The 18,582-nt window shown below is 54.4% G+C and overlaps 1 protein-coding gene across 14 annotated transcripts in view; it reads right to left on the bottom strand.

Moving 5' to 3' along the window:
• ARHGEF2 (Rho/Rac guanine nucleotide exchange factor 2) overlaps positions 1-17,917 on the bottom strand; it is a 39,246-nt gene extending 21,329 nt beyond the window's left edge. For 9 of the 14 annotated variants that reach the window (XR_009347240.1, XM_059144929.1, XM_059144931.1 and 6 more), the window contains exons 1-6: positions 17,765-17,917; positions 15,580-15,884; positions 14,321-14,438; positions 5,997-6,114; positions 5,402-5,441; positions 3,780-3,873 (exon numbers count right to left, since the gene is read on the bottom strand). Coding sequence is in view for 11 of the 14 variants with exons in the window: in XM_059144929.1 (XP_059000912.1) it covers positions 3,780-3,873; positions 5,402-5,441; positions 5,997-6,114; positions 14,321-14,438; positions 15,580-15,863 (654 nt within the window). In the remaining 3 variants the exon portion in view is untranslated. Of the gene's footprint in view, positions 1-130; positions 212-534; positions 558-3,779; positions 3,874-4,116; positions 4,263-5,401; positions 5,442-5,996; positions 6,115-11,065; positions 11,348-14,320; positions 14,439-14,914; positions 15,048-15,579; positions 15,885-17,764 lie in introns of those variants that run through there. The other 5 variants (XM_059144937.1, XM_059144943.1, XM_059144942.1 and 2 more) reach the window with 5 other exon arrangements.
• Between the last annotated feature and the right edge of the window lie 665 nt (positions 17,918-18,582).

Here is an 18,582-nt window from a genome sequence, read left to right as displayed (position 1 = left end):
CCGGAGCCCCACGCGCTCTGCAGGGAGCCCCGCCACCCGCGCTGCCCGCGCCGCCAGGCCCCGCTCGCCGCTGGGGGCAGGGCAGGGGGAGGGCGGGGAAAGCCGGGGGAAGCGAAAGGCTGGTCTTTACCGGGCGTGGAGGCGAGGGTGCGCGCCCGAGAGCTCTCCCGCCAGCCCCCCGCCCCGCCCGGCCCCGCGCGGCTCCCGGCCCCGGCCCCGCCCCCGGGCCGGCCCCGCCCCCGGGCCGGCCCCGCCCCCTTCTCCGTGGGTGCCCGGAGGCCGGGAAAGTCCTTCCGTGTCTAACCCCGCTTCCCTCCGCTGTCACTCAGGCGGAAGCCGGCGGACTAGACACCGGCCCGCCCCCGGCCGGGGGCAGTTGGGGTCTGGCCCGGCTCCCCGCAAGAGGCGGGGTGGCCTGGGGCATTCTTTCGGGACCCTTGGCGGAAGCCTGAACCAACCTCCACCTTAGCTGGGGTTCCCGATGCTGGGAGCCCCCCTCCCCCGCCCAGTGTAACCTTCCCCATCAGAGTTCACCTCGGTCCCTGAGGCTCCCGCATCTCCGGAGAGCCTTGGGACAGAGCATCCTGCGCGCGCGATCCGGCCAGGTTCTGGCCCCCCGCAGGTGTGAGGGGAGGAGGGGCGGGAGGCCCAGCGCAGAGCCCGCGGCTCCCCGCCCCGCCCCGCCCTGCCCGGGCTGCAGCCGGTTCGCAGCCCAACTCAGCACTCCTGTAGGCGCCAATTTTAGCCTCTGCCACTATTTTGGGCTCCATGTCTCACCGGGGCTGAGCCGGTTGGGCTCCTCACCCCCCAGCACCACCCCCACACTGCTCCTCTGGCCGGCCTCCTGCCTCACAACTCCTTCATCACCGTCTTCCTCACCCATTCCACCGTTTAGGATCTGTGCACAGCAAAGGCCAGAAACGAGGAGAGGGGACGACCCAGCCCAGGCTGGATGGAAATTAGAAAGCAGAAAAGGACTTTCCCAGGGTCAGCAGAGAGGCTGGTTCCTCCAGGCTTGCACCTGTGGGGGAGACCTCATGGGAAGGCCCTAGGAACTCCCCTCAACCAGCCATCCTGGCCTGGAACCCCAGACTTACCCTCCCCGCAATCAGCAGGCAGGGCGGAGGAATGTACTAAATTTAAAACCAGACAACCAGAAGCCAGAATCCAGGCCTCTGGCTCCACCCACTAGGGGCCCAGAGACCAGGGGTGGGTCAGGACCTCAGCTTTTCTCCCAGGCCTGGAGTGGGAGAATGCCACAGGCTACGGATGGTATCTTAAAAGCCCATATGCTGCCGTGTGGGGACCCAGTGGGCAGACTGCGAGGCCAGGACCGGAATCCCGCGGTCTGAGAGCTTCTCAGGCCCCAGACTCTGAAGGTCTCCATGAAAGAAGCAGACCTAAGGTTCCAGCTTTTTCTGCCTCTGCCCCATCTCCAGTGGGCTTTGCCTCCCAGCCTGCCCCTCGCCCTTTATCTGCCTTTTCCCATTAGGAAATGAGTGGCAGGGGCTTGGGAGTGGGTACAGGAAACCCGTCCACCTTGAGACACACCTAGACCTTCGCTGAGCCAGGCCAGCTGCCTGACTTAATATTCATCCTCTGTAACTCTGGAATCGCTTCCAAAACCACCCCACTTGCATCCCAATCCCTCCAGCCACCCCACCCCACTCCTATCCAGTGATACTTCCCAGATTTTCAGAAATTATTTTTTTAGATACCCTAAAACGAAAGGCAACCCTAATTTTGGCCAGAATCTTAAAGTGGCCATCCCCAGAGCTTGCGACTCTTGATCTCAGGGTTGTGAGTTCAAAACCCACTCTGGGTGTAACGATTTCTTGGTTTTTTTTTTTTTTTTTTAAAGATTCTATTTATTTATCAGAGAGACAGGGGGAGAGAGCAAGCACAGGCAGACAGAATGGCAAGCAGAGGCAGAGGGAGAAGCAGGCTCCCTGCTGAGCAAGGAGCCTGATGTGGGACTCGATCCCAGGGCGCTGGGATCATGACCTGAGCTGAAGGCAGCTGCTTAACCAACTGAGCCACCCAGGCGTCCCAATTTCTTGCAAATAAAATCTTAAAGGGCACCTGGTGGTGTAGTCCATGGAGACTCCGACTCTTGGTTTCTGCTGGGCTCACAGTCTCCCAGTGGTGGGATCTAGCCTGGCATTGGGCTCCCTGCTCAGGGCGGAGGGTGCTCAAGATTCCCCCTCCCTCTCCTCTGTCCCCCCCCCATCCCTCCCCTTTTATTTATTTAAAAATAAATAGAATAAAATAGCTCCTTCAACTTGACAAATGTGGTCCATACATTTCATGGGTGGGGAGGCCGTGCCAGGTAGGGTCCTGGTGTTGGCCAGGAGATGGACAGTCAGAGTCCCAGGGACGCCCAGGCCTGAGAGCCACGGTGCCCACGAGTGTGTGTGTTCTTTCCGTGGCTCTGGACCTTGTCTATTCCAGGACAGAAAGACTGAGGCCTGACTGACTCCAGGGGCCATCCACCCCAAGATGGCGGAAGGGGAGACAGGGGAGGAGCTGGTGAGCGGAGGTTCACTGACAGAGGCCTGCCGAGTCAAAGCCCAGGGTCCCCAACACAGCTCTGCCCCTTAATAACTGTGGGACCCTGAAGTTCTTTCCTCTGCAAAAAGGAGATTAAAATTCTTATCTTTGTTATAAGAACGAAATGAGATGACCTCTGGAGAAGTGTTTTGTCCACATGATGACTCTAGTCAAATAGGAAGGAATAGCCACTTCCTCTCTCCCTGCCGGCCTTCTCTCCAGCCCCACCCCCATGTTTACCTGCTTCACTGCAGTCCCAAGCCCAGAGTGGGAGGGACAGCGGAGGGGGAGGCCCTGAGAGGCGCACACACATTCCTGGGTCTGGCGGAGGGGCGAGCCTGGACTGGGGAAAGGGACGGGAGGTGGGCAGGGAGCCCAGCGACTTTCCTGGGTCAGAGTCCCATGGCTCTTGGAGCTGCACAGGAGGGTGTTTCTGCTGGGGCTTCTCTCAATGCTCAGAAGCAGCCCCAGGTTGGAAAGTACTTGCATACTTGGCGCGGGGCAGGGGGGGGCGGGCGTCGGGACAGACCGCTGGAGAGGAAAAGGGGGTGGCTCATTCTGCCCATAAATGAAGTGGAAATGCATTCAAGGAGCAGGAGAGCTCCCGGTCCCACAGTTCACAGAGCCCAGGGCTTCGCAGGGCCCGGTGCTAAGAAGCAGGAGGGCAGAACACTAAGAAGCAGGAGGGCAGAACACTTGCACCTCCCAAGGGCAGAACCACGCGGGCGTGCGCGGGTGTGCGTGTGCTCCCGGAACCGCACACTCCCCAGGCTGCCCCTCCGCCCAGTAGTCTCTCGTTTCAACTCCTTCCGCCGCCGCATCCAACCATACAATTATAAGTGTAAAAGCACTTTGCAAACCCTAATACTCTCCAAAGAAGTAAAAAGGCTTGCTGTAATTACGATCATGATTGTATCCAACGGCTCAGATCTCCGCTGTCCACCTGGGGTAGCTACGGGAGGCCTCGAGGGAGGGAGCTGGGCGCCCTTCAGCCTCTGAAGCTTGTGCCCTTCCCCTCTTCCAGCTGTCCGCGGCTAAAGCTGGCTAAAGCTGGCGTGCGGAGGCCTGGGGATCCCGGGAAAGCTGACGGATGCCCTGGGTACAGCGAGGGAGTCTGGGACAGCTAGTGCGCGAACCCCTGCCCTGAGGTCTGTCTCCCGGGAAGCTGGGGAGGGGAGCGGATGGGGGGTGAGGAGGACCAGGCCTCCTGCTTCCCCAGCGTCTCCTACCTTGGCCTTTCCGGTCATGCCCAGGAGGAAGCTGAGGGTGCGCTGCAGAGGGGAGCCTGTCCAGCTTCCAGAGCCCCGTTCCAGTTGGCTACAGCTACGGGGGGGCAGGGGTGAAGGAAAGGTGAAGAGAGAGAAACGGAGCTGGGAAAGCAGCCAGCTGCTCCCGGACTGACAGACGGGCGCCAGCGCAGGAACCTTGGCCTAGAGGTCTGAGGGCAGCCTAGAGGGCCTGGAGACAGACCCCCCACAGCCCACCCCCACTTCCCAGATGCAGACAGATGTGGCCAGGCCCCTCTATCTGTGAGGAGGACTCCAGGCTCCTCCCCCGCCCTCCTACCTAACTCAGTCTCCTCTTGCTCGGCTCCCCACGGACAGATACACTGGCCTAGAGCTCTCCAGAGCCGCCTGCTCCATGCTCCCCTCAAAACACAAGCGCCTCTGTGCGACCCTCTGTGTGTCTGGAAAGGGCCTCTGGGCCTGAAGCCAATAAGGACTGGATTTCCTGGGATTTCATCAGCCCCATCCCATGAGCTAATCCCAAACCCAGAGCCAGGAGGATGTGTCAGCCAGAGGTCTTCAAGACAAGGATCAGAGCTCCGCATCTTAAAGGGCCACAGCCAGCGGGCTCCACAGCACTGTCTGGGGGGCCAAGCCACTCTGGCCGGCTTGGGTGGCAGGAACCAAAGAGACAGGTGCTGATTCGATGCGCTGATTTTCATGGCCACAAAAATTTCCCAGACTCCACCGCAATTCCCAAGCTAGGCCTGCAGCCCCTGCCCTCCCCAGCCACTCCCCATTGGTCCATGATCTGAGCCTCCAAAGCTGTCCGTGGGGTCCTTGAGCACCGTCTCTCCGTGGGATGGTCCAACAGCCCATCTGCCCACTCAGCACTCTGTCAGTGACAACAGCAAACGAGTCCTGCTGTCTTATTCCTCTGACCAACTGGGGTCTGGGTACAACTTTTCTTTCCCTAATTGCCTTACTATCCAGTGGAGTTGCCGGAAATTTCTAACCCTTCCTTGGCTGAAGAATGAGAAGAGGTCAAATTCTTGGGCGGCTCGGAGAAAGGGGCATTTGGAGGGTTTTGAACAGAAATGTTAAGGGGAGGGGTGCCTGGGTGGCTCAGAGGTTATGTCCCACCCTTGATTCTGGCTCAGGTCATGATCTCGGGGTTACAAGATCAAGGCCGCCATCGGGCTCCCCACTCAGCACACAGTCTGCTTGAGGTTCTCCCTCACCCTTTGCCCCTCCCCACCACTCACATGCACCTGGTCTAAATAAATATCTTTTTTTTTTTTAATGTTAAGGGGAGGGACACCTGGGTGGCTCAGTGGGTTAAAGCCTCTGCCTTCGGCTCAGGTCATGATCCCAGGGTCCTGGGATCGAGCCCCGCATCGGGCTCTCTGCTCAGCGGGGAGCCTGCTTCCCCTCCTCTCTCTCTACCTGCCTCTCTGCCTACTTGTGCTCTCTGTCAAATAAATAAATAAAATCTTAAAAAAAAAATGTTAAGAGGAGCAACGTTTCAGGAAGCAGAGACCCTTGGAGTTACAACATCCGCGGTCCAGGCCCATCACCCCTCTTCCAGCAAGGCCTTTGAAGGGCTGCAGGTCTCCCAAACTCACCTTTGGCTGAGGGCAGCGGTGGAGGACTGGCATAAGGTCCCTGCCAACACAGAAGGAGACCAGAGGTGTCAGGCTAAAGCCAGACAAAGACACCGGGGCTGCCTCCCCCGCCCCCTCCACCCAGGTCAGGTTCCCAAGCTGCAGGTGCTCCTGCGGGTCCTGGGGGCTGGTGCCCAGGAGGAGGGAGGGAGGTGGGGTCTGAGTGGACCAGAGCGGAGGGGCCAGGGAGCCAGCAGGGGCGGAGGCGGACGTCTCAGTCCTGCTTCTGGGAACGGGGAGAACAGAGCTTTCACCCCAGCTCCCAGCTCACAGGGTCTCCTCCTGAGGACAAGGTCCATCACAGCTAAGTGTCCTCCCTCTCTGGGGACAGGGGGAGCTGGGGAGCGGCAATCTGTCTCATGTCCTCCTTTATTGGAAGGATAGTCTTAGAATGCCAAAGTGCTGAATTCCCATCTCTCACCGGAACAGAGGCATTTTGGTGTTGCCAAGGGTGTGTGGTTAAACGGAACCCAGGAACGCCCAGCCACACCTGAGGGGTGGTGGCGAGACGAAGAGGGAAGGGGCCAGAGCGGCCTCGCTCCCCACCCCCACTCACCAGCCGGATCGGAGCACCCCAAGAGGCTACTGATGCCACTCATGGATACAGACTTGGAGAGCACGCCAGGGGCCGAGTGGTCCAAAGCGCCGGCAGACGGATGACAGCAATTCTGACCCTAGAATCACATGGAGAACGCTCACAGGAAGTCAGGCTTCATCCCACTCCTGCTCCCACTTTCCCGCAGAAGGCTACCTCCACGCCCTCTCTGCACTTCCCACGTCTGCAACATGGCAACATTCCACCGGGAATCCCTGCAAGTCATTCCTGCCACTTAGCCTTCAGCCCTCTGCTGCAGCTCAAGCCCAGCACAGAGAATCACTTAGAAAAACTGTACCCCAGGGGCGCCTGGGGGGCTCAGTGGGTTAAAGCCTCTGCCTTCGGCTCGGGTCATGATCTCAGGGTCCTGGGATGGAGCCCCGCATCGGGCTCTCCACTCAGCGGGGAGCCTGCTTCCTCCTCTCTCTCTGCCTGCCTCTCTGTCTACTTGTGATCTGTCTGCCAAATAAATAAAAAGAAAAAAAATGTGCCCCAAAGTGTTTCCAGACACGACAGACTCAAGCTATAGAGGCCAGGCAGGTAATAAAAAGGAAAGGACATGACTGAGACAGCCTGGGGGTAAGACAAAAGGCAGCAGGAACATTCATGAACCACACACCCAACCCTTAGGAAATGTTTTTCTCAAGCCTACATGAAGCATTATAAAAACTGGTCATGAATCGGGTCATAAGGCAAATTTCAACATATTTCAAATCACCTGTATCATAGAGACCACAGGAAACAAGCCAGAAATCCTTTTCCAATGGACAGGATGAGGAACCCGGGGTGTATCACATCAAAGTACTTGTCAACAGAGAAAAGGAAACACACTACAGCTCGCCTCACAATCAGGGTGAATCTCACAAGCACAACAGTAAGGGAAAGAGTCAAGACACAAAAAAGGTATGTACTGTATGATTACATTCATATAAAGTTTAAAATACGTAAAACTAGGAGTGCCTGGGGGACTCAGTCAGTGAAGCATCTGCCTCCGGCTCAGGTCATGATCTCAGAGCCCCACGTTGGGTGTACAGAGTACTTAAAAATAAAATCTTAAAAATAAAGATATTTTATAACAATAGTAAATGAGATAAAATATTTAAAAATTAAATAAAAATAAACCATAAAATCTCTTTAAAAAGATATTTTATAACAACAATAATGAAAATACTATAGAACCACAGAGCAAAACTTGTGAGAATTGGCCAAAGTAGTTTTTCGGACGGAGTTTATAGCCTTAAAATGTTTATATCAAAAAATTTTAAAAGCTGAAAATTAATGAACTAGGTCAACTTCAAAAGGTTAGAAAAAGAACAGAAGAAGCTCAACGAAAACAGAAGGAAGGATATAGTACGGATAAAAGCGGAAAGCTGAGCACCTGGGTGACGCATTTGGCCAAGGATGTGAATCACGATCTCAGGGAGGTGAGTTTGAGCCTCACGTTGGGCAGAAAGATTACTTAAAAAAAAAAAAAAAATTAAAAAGGCAACAATCAACAGAGCAGTAAACACAAAACAGGATCAATAAAGCCAAAAATTGTAGACAACTTTCGGGCAGACGGAGGGAAGGGACAAACTGAGGAAGAATGTGGGACAGACCCAGTGATTGGAAAGGCAGGAGAAGGGGCGCCTGAGGGGCTCAGTGGGTTAAGCCCCTCCCTTTGGCTCAGGTTATGATCTCAGGGTCCTGGGGTCAGGCCTGCATCGGGCTCTCTGCTCAGCAGGGAGCCTGCTTCCACCCACCTCTGCCTGCCTCTCTGCCTACTTGTAATCTCTCTCTCTCTCTGTCAAATAAATAAATAAAATCTTAAAAAAAAAAAAAAAAAGGAAAGCAGGAGAAAACTGCCCACAACTTGATGATAGCAATTTTAAAAAAGGTTTTATTTATACTTTTATCAAACTAAGTGCTTTTGATTCAAAATTAATAATTGCTGAGTGATGGTGGTATAAAATTTTCTCTAAAAATAGAAAAGGTTTTATTTATTTATTTGAGAGAGAAAGAGTGAGAGAGAGGGAAGACATGCACGAGAAGGGCAGGGTCAGAGACTCCCCGTTGGGTGATGTAGGACTTGATCCTGGGACTCTGGGATCATGACCTGAGCTGAAGGCAGACACTTAACCAACCAAGTCACCCAGGCGTCCTGATGATAGCAATTTTGAAAATGCAAACAAAATCCCTTATAAAAATGCATATGTATATCTATATATAACAATAAAATTAAGTCTAGAAGAAATAGAAAGTCTGAATGGTCCTATTAGAGAAATGGAATTGGTAGTTAATTAATTTCTATAAATAAAACAAAATGCACCAGGCCATAGATGTCCATTGACAGATGAATGGATAAAGATGTGGTATATGTATACAATGGAATACTATGCAACCATCAAAAATGAAATCTTGCCATTTGCAATGATGTGAATGGAACTAGATGGTATTATGCTAAGCGAAATAAGTCAGAGAAAGACAATTATCATATGATCTCACTGATATGAGGAATTTGACAGAAAAGACAGAGGATCAGAGGGAAAGGGAGGAAAAAATGAAACAAAACAAAGCCAGAGATGGAAACAAACCATTAGATACTACTAATCTCAGGAAACAAACTGAAGGTTTCTGGAGAGGAGGGAGGTGGGAGAGGTGGGGTGGCTGGGTGATGGACTTTGGGGAGGGCATGTGCTATGGTGAGTGCCATGAATTGTGTAAGACTGGTCAATCACAGACTTGTACCCCTGAAACAAATAATTCATCCTAAGAATACAAGGGTGGCTTAACATGAGAAAAATCTTTACATATAATTTCCCTAAGTAACATATTCAAGGAGGAACATAACTATCTCTGCAAAAGCAGAAAAGCAGAGAATAAAATTCAATATTTGTTGTTAAACCAAAGCCTTGGCAGTTAGGAATAGAAGAAATCTTCCTTAACCTGATAAAAAGTGTTCTTTAAACACTTACAGCCAAAAATCAATTTCAATAACATGTGGTCCCTCTAAAATCAGAAACAAGGAAACCATTCTCGTGAATAGAAACACCAAAATACACTGCACAGTGCTTTTTTCATTTAAAAAAAAAAAAAAAAAGACAAGACTACTGTTATCACATTCCTACTCAGCACTACAGTAGGATTCTGGCCAGCACAGAGGGCAAGAAAAAGAAAGGAAAGGAATAAATTTTGGAACAAAAGAAACGAAGCTCATTTACAGATAACATAATTATCTACTTAGAGAAGAAAAAAAAAAATCACAGATAAATTGTTATAAAAAGGGGTGCCTGGGTGGCTCAGTTGGTGAAGCATCTGCCTTCAGCTCAGGTCATGATTTCCAGGTCCTGGGATCAACCCAGCACACGGTGCCTTGCTCAGCGGGGAGTCTGCTTTTCCCTCTCCCTCTGCTTCCTCCCCCTGCTTATGCTCATGCTCTGTGTCTCTCTCTCAAATAAATAAAATCTTTTTTTTTGAGATTTTATTTATTTATTTGACAGAGAGATCACAAATAGGCAGAGAGGCAGGCAGAGAGGAGGAAGTAGGCTCCCTACCGAGCAGAGAGCCTGATTCGGGTCTCAATCCCAGGACCCTGAGACTATAACATGAGCCAAAGGCAGAAGTCCAAAAACTGAGCCATCTAGGTGCCCCCAAAAGTAGAATTTTTAAAAAAGATTTTATTTATTTATTTGACAGCGACAGAGACAGTGAGAGAGGGAACACAAGCTGGGTGAGAGGGAGAGGGAGAAGCCGGCTTCCCGCTGAGCAGGGAGCCTGAGGTGGGGCCTGGTCCCAGGACTCCCAGATCAGGACCCAAGCCAAAGGCAGACGCTTAATGGCTGAGTCACCCAGGAGCCCCATAAAATAGAATCTTTAAAAAAAAGTGGATAAAGGCTTGGACAGATGTTTCACAAAGGATGAAATGTACATGGCCAATAAGAATATGAATAAGTGGGGTGCCTGGATGGCTTATTCTGCTAAACATTTGATTTCAGCTCACGTTGTTTTCTCAGGGATAATGCCCACATCAGATCCAGTGCCCAGCCTGTAAGCCTGTAGTCTGCTTGGGATTCTCTCTCTCTCCCTAGCCCTTACCTCTCCCCTACCATGGTCTCTCTCTCTCTCTCAAAAAAAAAAAAAAAAAGAAAGAAAGAAAGAAAAATGCCCAACAAACTGTTTCAACAGGGACATGAAAATTAAAACCATAATGAGATACCTCTAAGACATCCACCAGAATGACTAAAATTTAAAACAACAAAAGTATAATATACCTAAGAATAAAATCTTAAAAATATATATATACCTAGGAATACATCTATATCTACAAGGTCTGTATGGGGAAAAAATAATATTAGAGAGGTGTACTATCTTCATAGAAAGGAAGAAGCAACATTGTACAGATGTCAACTTTCCCTAAATTATTGTCCAGATTCATTGCAATTCCAACTAAAATCTCAAACATGTTTTAATGCATGTTCTGTATATACGTTATACTTTGATAAATGTTTACTTTTTAAAAATTAAGAAATTCAGGGGCGCGGGGTGCCTGGATGGCTCAGTGGGTTAAGCCTCTGCCTTCAGCTCAGGTCATGATCTCAGGGTCCTGGGATCGAGCCCCGCATCGGGCTCTCTGCTCAGCAGGGAGCCTGCTTCCTCCTCTCTCTCTGCCTGCCTCTCTGCCTACTTGTGATCTCTGTCTGTCAAATAAATAAATAAATAAATCTTAAAAAAGAAAAAAGAAAGAAATTCAGGGGTGCTTGGCTGTCCCAGTTGGCGGAGCACGTGACTCCTGATGTGGGAGTTGTGAGTTCAAACCCCACGTGGGGTGTAGAGATTCCTTAAAAGGAAAATATTTAAAAATAAAATTAGAAATTAGGAAATTCTGTTTATGTAAAGTCACCACAGGAGAAGGAAAAGACAAACCATTTTTCTCCATGTGGTGAAAAGATCATTGCAATGTGTATAACAACAAAGGCGAGACATGGGCAGAGACAGGAAGAGGAAACACAGAGGACCTGTGTGCCCAGGAGAGGATGCTCAGCCGCACGTACCGTCGGGGTCGGCGCCTCGGTGGGGGTTATGATCACTAGACCAGCAGCATTACGAAGTCTCAGGCCTCAGAATGCCGGGAAAGACGAGGATCAAGAGTGCCTCTCCCACACTTTGGAGGGGGAGGAAACAGTCTGCCGCGATCTTGTAAGTTTGAGGCGCGCTGTCACCCCTCGGCTCCCCCACCGAGGTGTCTGCCCTCGGGAAACGCTTACAAATGTGGCCAGAAGACTGACAACAGCAGGTTCACGGTGACGCTGCTCGAACAGCAGAGCCGACACTGTCTACACGTTCGAGGGCAGAGTGGAATGGGAACGAATAAACCGGAACCGTCAACAACACATTGATAAAAATTAGATAGAGTGTGGACTGAAAATGCAGACTATAGACCATTTTGTACCACGTAACATCATTGTTTTAAAATAATTTTAAAATTAAAATTAATATATTATTAGGTAATGCATATATATTTGTGTTCAACTATAAAGAAATGTGGATGGGTTGTAAAGGACATTCAAGGAAGTGATGATCTCTGGTGGAGCAGGGAGGGAGCAGCAGAGGGGACAAGGGCCAGACCAAGACCCCGGGCACTGGTGGTGTTCAAGGGCTAGCGGTGGGCGCTGATTTACTGGGCATTCGATTTCAAACATGGACTTAAAGATGAAAGGGAGGGTCGCCTGGCTGGCTCAGCAGGTGCAGCAAGGGACTCTTAATCTCAGGGCTCTGGGTTTGAGCCCCATGTTGGGGGTAGAGATTACTTAAAAATAAAATCTTAGAGGCATCAAGGGTGGCTCAGTGGGTTAAAGCCTCTGCCTTCGGCTCAGGTCATGATCCCGGGGTCCTGGGATTGATCGAGCCCCGCATTGGGCTCTCTGCTCAGCGGGGAGCCTGCTTCCTCCTCTCTCTCTGTCTGCCTCTGCCTACCTGTGATCTCTGTCTGTCAAATAAATAAATAAAATCTTTTTAAAATAAATAAATAAATAAAAATAAAATCTTAGGAAAAAAGAGAGAGAGAGACAGAGAGGGAAATACAGCAGGGGGTCCTAGTCACTCTGGCAAAGGGAAGAGCGCAGGCCCCACTTAAGGAGTCTGAACTAGGAGAAGCTTGGTGGGCGCAGTTGGGGTGGAGCCTGCAACTCCTGATCTCCGGGTCCTGAGTTCCAGCCCCACGTTGGGTGTGGCGTCTGGTTAAGAGGAAGAAAAAAAAAAAAGACATCTGAATCTTTTTTTTTTCTTTTTTTTTTTTAAATGTTATCTCTAGGCCCAATGTGGGGCTGGAACTCAGGACCCGGAGATTAAGCGTCACGGGCTCTCCTGACTGAGCCGGCCAGCAGCCCCAGCGCTGAGTCTTAGAGGGTCAGCTCTGCACTGGCCACACAGAGTACCTCCTGGGGGCCCCAGGCACCCCCTCTGCAGGCCTAGGGTCACCCTCGTGCGCCTCGGAGCTTTTGGCCCCTCGACCTCAGTGGTGTTTGTACGCACTGGCTCTGGAGGAAGAAACAAAAACACCAACATGTAGACAGGGAGAAGCACAGGGGGAGGGCTTGAAGATTAGGAGGAGAGGAGAGGGGAGGGGGGAGGAGTAGGAGCAGGGCAGGAAGGTAGGGAGCAGGCGGGGCTGAGGGAGAGCAGGGGAGGGGGTCTGCGTGTCCTCGGGCTCAGCCTCTGCACTGGGCACTTGAACTTCCTTCCTTTTTTGTTTTTCTTTTCAAAATAATCATAACTTTATTTTATTATTTTATTTTTTTAAAGAAGAAAAAAAAATTTATTTATTTATCTGACAGAGATCACAAGCAGGCAGAGAGGCAGGCAGAGAGAGAGGAGGAAGCAGGCTCCCCGCTGAGCAGAGAGCCCGATGCGGGGCTCGATCCCAGGACCCTGAGATCATGACCCGAGCCGAAGGCAGCGGCTTAACCCACTGAGCCACCCAGGCGCCCTATTTTAATTTAATTTAATTTAATTTTTATTTTTATTTTTTATTTTTTTTTTTAAGATTTTTTTATTTATTTATTTGACAGACAGAGATCACAAGCAGACAGAGAGGCAGGCAGAGAGAGGGGGGAGAAAGCAGGCTCCCCGCTGAGCAGAGAGCCTGATGCGGGACTCGATCCCAGGACCCTGAGATCATGACCTGAGCTGAAGGCAGCGGCTTAACACACTGAGCCACCCAGGCGCCCCTAATTTAATTTTTAAAAGATTTTATTTCTTTATTTGACAGAGAGACTGAGAGGCACGAGTAGGGCAGACAGTGGGGAGAGAGAGGGAGAAGCAGGCTCCCCGCTGAGCAGAGAGCCCGATGCGGGGCTCGATCCCAGAACCCTGGGATCATGACCTGAGCTGAAGGCAGAGGCTAAACCCACTGCGCCACCCAGGCGTCCTCAAAATAATCATAACTTTAAAAGACAGTTTTTATTATCCTGAGTTTTGGAGAGAGCTCTAGGTCCTCTAGCAGGTACGTGAAGGATCTGGAAGCTGGTCTGCCTCCCCACCCTGCTCCTCCTGCAGCACCGCGCCGGAGGCGGCCGTGGGGAGGCGGCGGGAGGAGCAGGGTCCAGCCACGGTCTACAGCGGCCCGTCTCCCTTACCCTCTCCGCCAAGCCACAGGCCGGCCCTAGGAGGCTGGTGTTGGGGCTCCTGGCCAGCTAGAGGGGGAGCTGGAGGGATTGAGTTTAGCTGACGCAGGGGTGCCCCTAAAGGCCTGTGTATCCCCAGGGGTCCCTAGGTCCTGGCTTGAGATCCGCCAGATGCGTTCCCTTAAGCCCGAAGGCAGCGCAGACTCTGTGCCCCTTCTCATGCACCAGTCTATGATTCTCTTGTTAGAGATCACTGCCTTTCAGGGCATGAGACGCCTGGTTTCTTCCCACATAGTCTAAGTTGGGCTCCAAGCTGAGAAATGTGGAGCCCACAGGAAGAAGTGGTTATCACAATTAGGGGAACAGGAGACTTTTCATGAGAGGAGCAGAGAGGTCCACATCAGCGCAGAGCTCAGACTCAGAGAGGTGGGGACAGCGAGTCGTAGAGAGAGAGGCAGGGGCAGGACACCAGGAGTGGGGGACAGGGCGCGCGGACCCGGGGAGGCGGACAGAGGGCTACACACACAGCAGACACAGCCTCAGTGAGTCGGAGTCGGGACAAGGTCCAGGCACAGACAGACCCGGCAGCTGGCAGGACAGAGGGGCACAGAGCGGTGGCTCGACAGACAAGGGGGCAGGAGTCGGGGAGAAGGCGCTGGCCTCCGTGGGGACGCTTGTCCATACCGCGTGGGCGGGCTGACTGCCTTGGCTCTGCGGCCCCAGAAAGTTGTCCAGCTCCTCTCGGCTCTGCAGCAAGGCGGCCTCCCTGGCGCCTGTGCATCCCGGTGCCTGCAGTTCGTGCCTGAAACACACATTGTCACCACTGCCCTCAGTGCCTAGTGGCTAGTGACGGGCACCAGGGAGGGGCACCGCCCCACCGGGCCCTTCCTGATGGCACAAATGCCGCCCAGACCCAAACTGGGCTTCTGGGGCTGTGCTTTTTGCGAAGCTGCGGGCAAGGGTGGCCCCTGCTGGCCACGGGGCAGTACTGTCCTCGGAAGGGACACCGGCGCTCGCCAGACCCCACGGCAAGCTGCAGTCTCATTCCTTGCCCGGATTCTGATGCCCAGCTTTGCCCCTTCAAAGCCCAAGGGGCAGAATCAGTGCCTGACGGCGAAAGGTGACCCCTGAAAGGCCCTGCGATACAGCTAGCCCCCCATGGCGATCCCCAGGGCATCTCTGCCTCCGACGGGCTGCTCTCTGGAAGGTTTCATGAGCCCGTGGGCCCTCTCCTTCCCACAGCTCAGCCCGCTGGGCCCAGGAGCTTGGTCTACTCACCTGAGCTGAGCGAGCCTGCCCCCGGGGACCACGGCCAGAGCGGTCAGTGCCCTTCCTCTCAGAGACCCGTCACACTGAGCTCTCCACGTTGACCCCCAGACCTCCTCTCTGACTTCCCCTGTCTTTGGGGAAGTGGTCGGGGGTTTTCCAGAAGGGGAGGAGAGCCGGCCCCCGTCTTCGGCAGGAAGATGCACACAGCCCTCTCCTCGCCCTGCGCTGCTGTACGGACAAGCCTACGACGTCCTGCGTCTGGGTCAGCCCAGAACCAGCAATGCCCCAGCCCGGGGATGCTGCCCAAGGAGTCTCCGAAGCTCTCTGGGCTCACTTCCCTCAGCTGCACAGGGACAAGTTCGGGCCCCATGATGCCTGGGTCCCTTCCAGCTCTATGGGTCAGTGAAACCCAGAGTGGGAGGTGGAGGCGATATGGCCTGTCCCTTCCCCTCCACGGCCTCCCCCACCTGCCCCCAGACCAGCCGGAGAGGAGCGAGGGGGGCCGCACTTTGAAAAGCAGGGTCATCTCCCCCAAAAGCCAGAGACAGGCCGGGTTCAGACTCTCCAGGAAGGGCCAGGGCCCAGGTACCCTCAGCCCCCGGCATCTCTGCCTCACCCCTTTCTCCAGGGTCTGGGACTTGAGGAAAGGAGGGGCAGGGGCCCACGGGCGTTACCTGCTCAGTGGGTCCTCGTGCTCCCTGCCTGGCCCCCAGCTGTGTCTTTTGAACGGGCTGTGGTTGTGGCCATGGGCACGGAAGGCCCCTGACCTCCGGAGGGGTACAGCGTGGAAGCCATCTCGCTTCTGTGTTTTTCCCTCCTCCTCCTCCTCCTCCTCGTCTTCCTCCTCGTCTTCCTCCAGCTGCTCTCCGGACTCGACTGCAGAGAGGCAGCGGCGAGTGTGGCCTTGGGACACCAGGTCTCCGCCTGCGAGGAACACCTCTGGGACGTCTCCGTTCATGGGAGGCACCCACGGGCCAGTCTGAGTCAAGAAGACAAAGGGGCGAGAGGAGTTCTAGAATCCTGGAATCCTGGGATGGGGGGGTTGGGGGGTATCACAGCCAACCCTTCCCTTCCTGAGGCGCGGAGCTGGGGCGTGGCCGGCCCAGAGCCCAGAGGGGTAAGCAGCTTCGCTGACTCCCAGCCCGGGGCTCTCTCCAGGGTGTGAGCAGAAAACCCAGCCGAGCAAAGAGACAGATACCGTTCCTGTCCTCAAGGAATTCACAGCCCCTGTGCACATGCATGTATGCGTGTGTGTGCAGGAGTGTGTGCGTACATGCATACGTGTGTGCACACGTGTGTGTGTGCAGAGACAGAAGCCCAAATCACAGATGACTGAGTGGCCAGAGTGGCTAGTGAGGTGCGACAGAAGGCTGTGGGGTGTGGAAGGAGTGAGCTCATAGCCCCTCAGAAAACTCAGGAAGGTGCCAGGGGGGCTCCATGGGTTAAGCGTCTGTCTTCGGCTCAGGTCATGATCCCAGAGTCCTGGGATCGAGCCCCACATCGGGCTCCCCGCTCAGCCGGGAGCCTGCATCCCCCCATCCCGTCTACCAAATAAATAAATAAAATCTTTAATTAAAAGAAAAGAAAACTCAGCAAGAGGAAACCGAAGGGAGTGAGTGGCCTGAGGGGTCCAGAGGGGCGAGTGGTTGGCTTCAAGGGGGGAGTCTAGGCAGACAGAGGGGCGGGGAGGACGGCTTGGCCCCTCCAAGGCTGCTCATGTGGAAGGAGCAGAGCCGGAAGTCCTCTCTCCAGAAGCAGAGTGCTGGACACCACTGGCCGCCACCTGGAAGTTTCTTCTGTCCCTGACGTGAGCACTATTCTCGCCACCCAATACCCCCGCGCCCGGCGGCCCTGGGGCCAGCCTCAGTGAGTCTCAGAGTTAAAAACCCTCAGGAGCTCTTAAAGTTGACACTGAGACGCCCCACTCCTCAACGAAGGACCAAGGACCCCGAGGTGGGGGGCGGGCGGGACCTCTCCTTTCCTGCTGGCCCCTGTGCTGCTGTGTCCTAGGCCCTGTCCCTATGGGGTCTTCTGCTAGCAGGAGTCTCCCAGTGGAGCTGCTGGGAGGGCCCCGGAGGACCAGCTGGCGGGGAGCCAGAGCCCTCCCCTGACCCGCAGGCTCTCCTCGAGGGCGCCCAGCCTCTGCCTGTCACCTTACTCCTCACCACCCACACCAGAAGTCCCACTGTCGGAAGGTGGCTCCTTCAAGGCAATCTTCCTACTGTCCCTACAACCTGTCCACACCCCTTGCTCCACCCAGCACCAGAGAGAGGCCCTTGTGCTGTCCCGGCCATAGCGCGGAAGGAAGGGGGTGAGTGCTTGGGCCAAGGCAGGTGCACCTGCGGCCCCACCAACGGCTCTGTGGACAGAAGGGGAAGGGAGAGGCCTGGAAAGCTGGGCCACGCTCCTCACACCGGGGAGCCACGGGGGGGGGGGTGGGCGTGGGGCCCGCAGCCAGCCGCCAGGACAGGTCCGCTCTCTGCGTCTGCGAACACGGCCTGGTGCACCTGATGTGCCGGCTAGAAATGGGACGGGCAGACCCATGGCCAGCACGGCACGGTCCCAGGGCCAGCGCCTCAGCCTGCCCTCTAAGGGTCTCCAGAGCTGGTGGGGGGGCAGGGAGGGGGAAATGCACACAAAGTATTGTGAGAGGCTGGGGTGGAGGCAAGAGGAGGACCCGGGGTGCTCCCTGGGAACAGAGGAGCAGGGGGGGCTGGAAAGGGGGCGGAGACCTCACAAAAGAGGCCAAAGGCCTGAGTCACCAGCCCCAGCTTCTGTCTGCTACGCCCGTCCCCGTGGCATGCGTGGCGCCGGCTTTGGTGGGAAGCATTTCTTCCCCTCTGTCCCTGGGGATGCTACCTGCTGCAGAGGGTCCGTGGGAGACAGAGGCTCTGGTCCTGAACGCCCACCCTTCTTCCTCGGGCTCCGACCAGCTGGAGTCCGGCCTCTTCGGGGAGACCCACCTTTGCCCAGCGCCTGCGTCACTCATTCCCGGCCTCCGCCCTCTGTGCAAATGTACCCGATGGGGCTCCTTCTGCCTCATATCTTCATTCCATTTCTCTCCATTTGTCCTGGTCTCTCAACTCCGCCCCCTCCACGCCACAATGTCAATAATGTCCATTCTGTCCTTCAAAGGGATGAGGTGTAGCAAGGCGGCCTCAACCCCTCCCGGAGACATTCCTCCTTCCACTTTCTGAAACGCAGGCTGCCCGCATGGTCGCCTTCCCCCCTCTCCTCCGCCAGCTCCCGCCAGGCCCTTCCGGGCTCCCCCAGCCTCCGGAGCTCAGGAAATGGTGCCGGGCAGTGGCCAGGGCTGGCTCTCGCACAATGGCTGTATTTAGCCCCCAAATGAGATCCCATCATGTCACTACCCGCTGCCGCGGAGCAGAGATCGGAGACTCTGAAACAGGTCTGGGGTCAGACGCTCCAGAGGAGGGCCCGGGAGGAAAGCAGGAAGGGGCTCTAAGAAGTCGTCTCCTGCCCCTGCTCGGAGAGGGGGCCGTCCACTGACCACACGAGTCACCGGTACTCTGTGGGGCACACTGGGGTGCAGGGACAGGAGCTCACAGGGAGAGAGAGACAGATCTCCGTTATTCAAAAGTCTGAGACCGGGACGTCTGGAGAGCTCGCCGGCAGGTGCGCAGTAACACAGCACAACAGGGACTTGTGGCCATGGA

The sequence above is a fragment of the Mustela lutreola genome, chromosome 14 (genome assembly GCF_030435805.1).
Source record: "Mustela lutreola isolate mMusLut2 chromosome 14, mMusLut2.pri, whole genome shotgun sequence".
NCBI classification, from domain to species: domain Eukaryota; kingdom Metazoa; phylum Chordata; class Mammalia; order Carnivora; family Mustelidae; genus Mustela; species Mustela lutreola.
The sequence above is the reverse complement of the archived record's forward strand: the minus strand, read 5'-3'. Positions and strand labels throughout refer to the sequence as shown.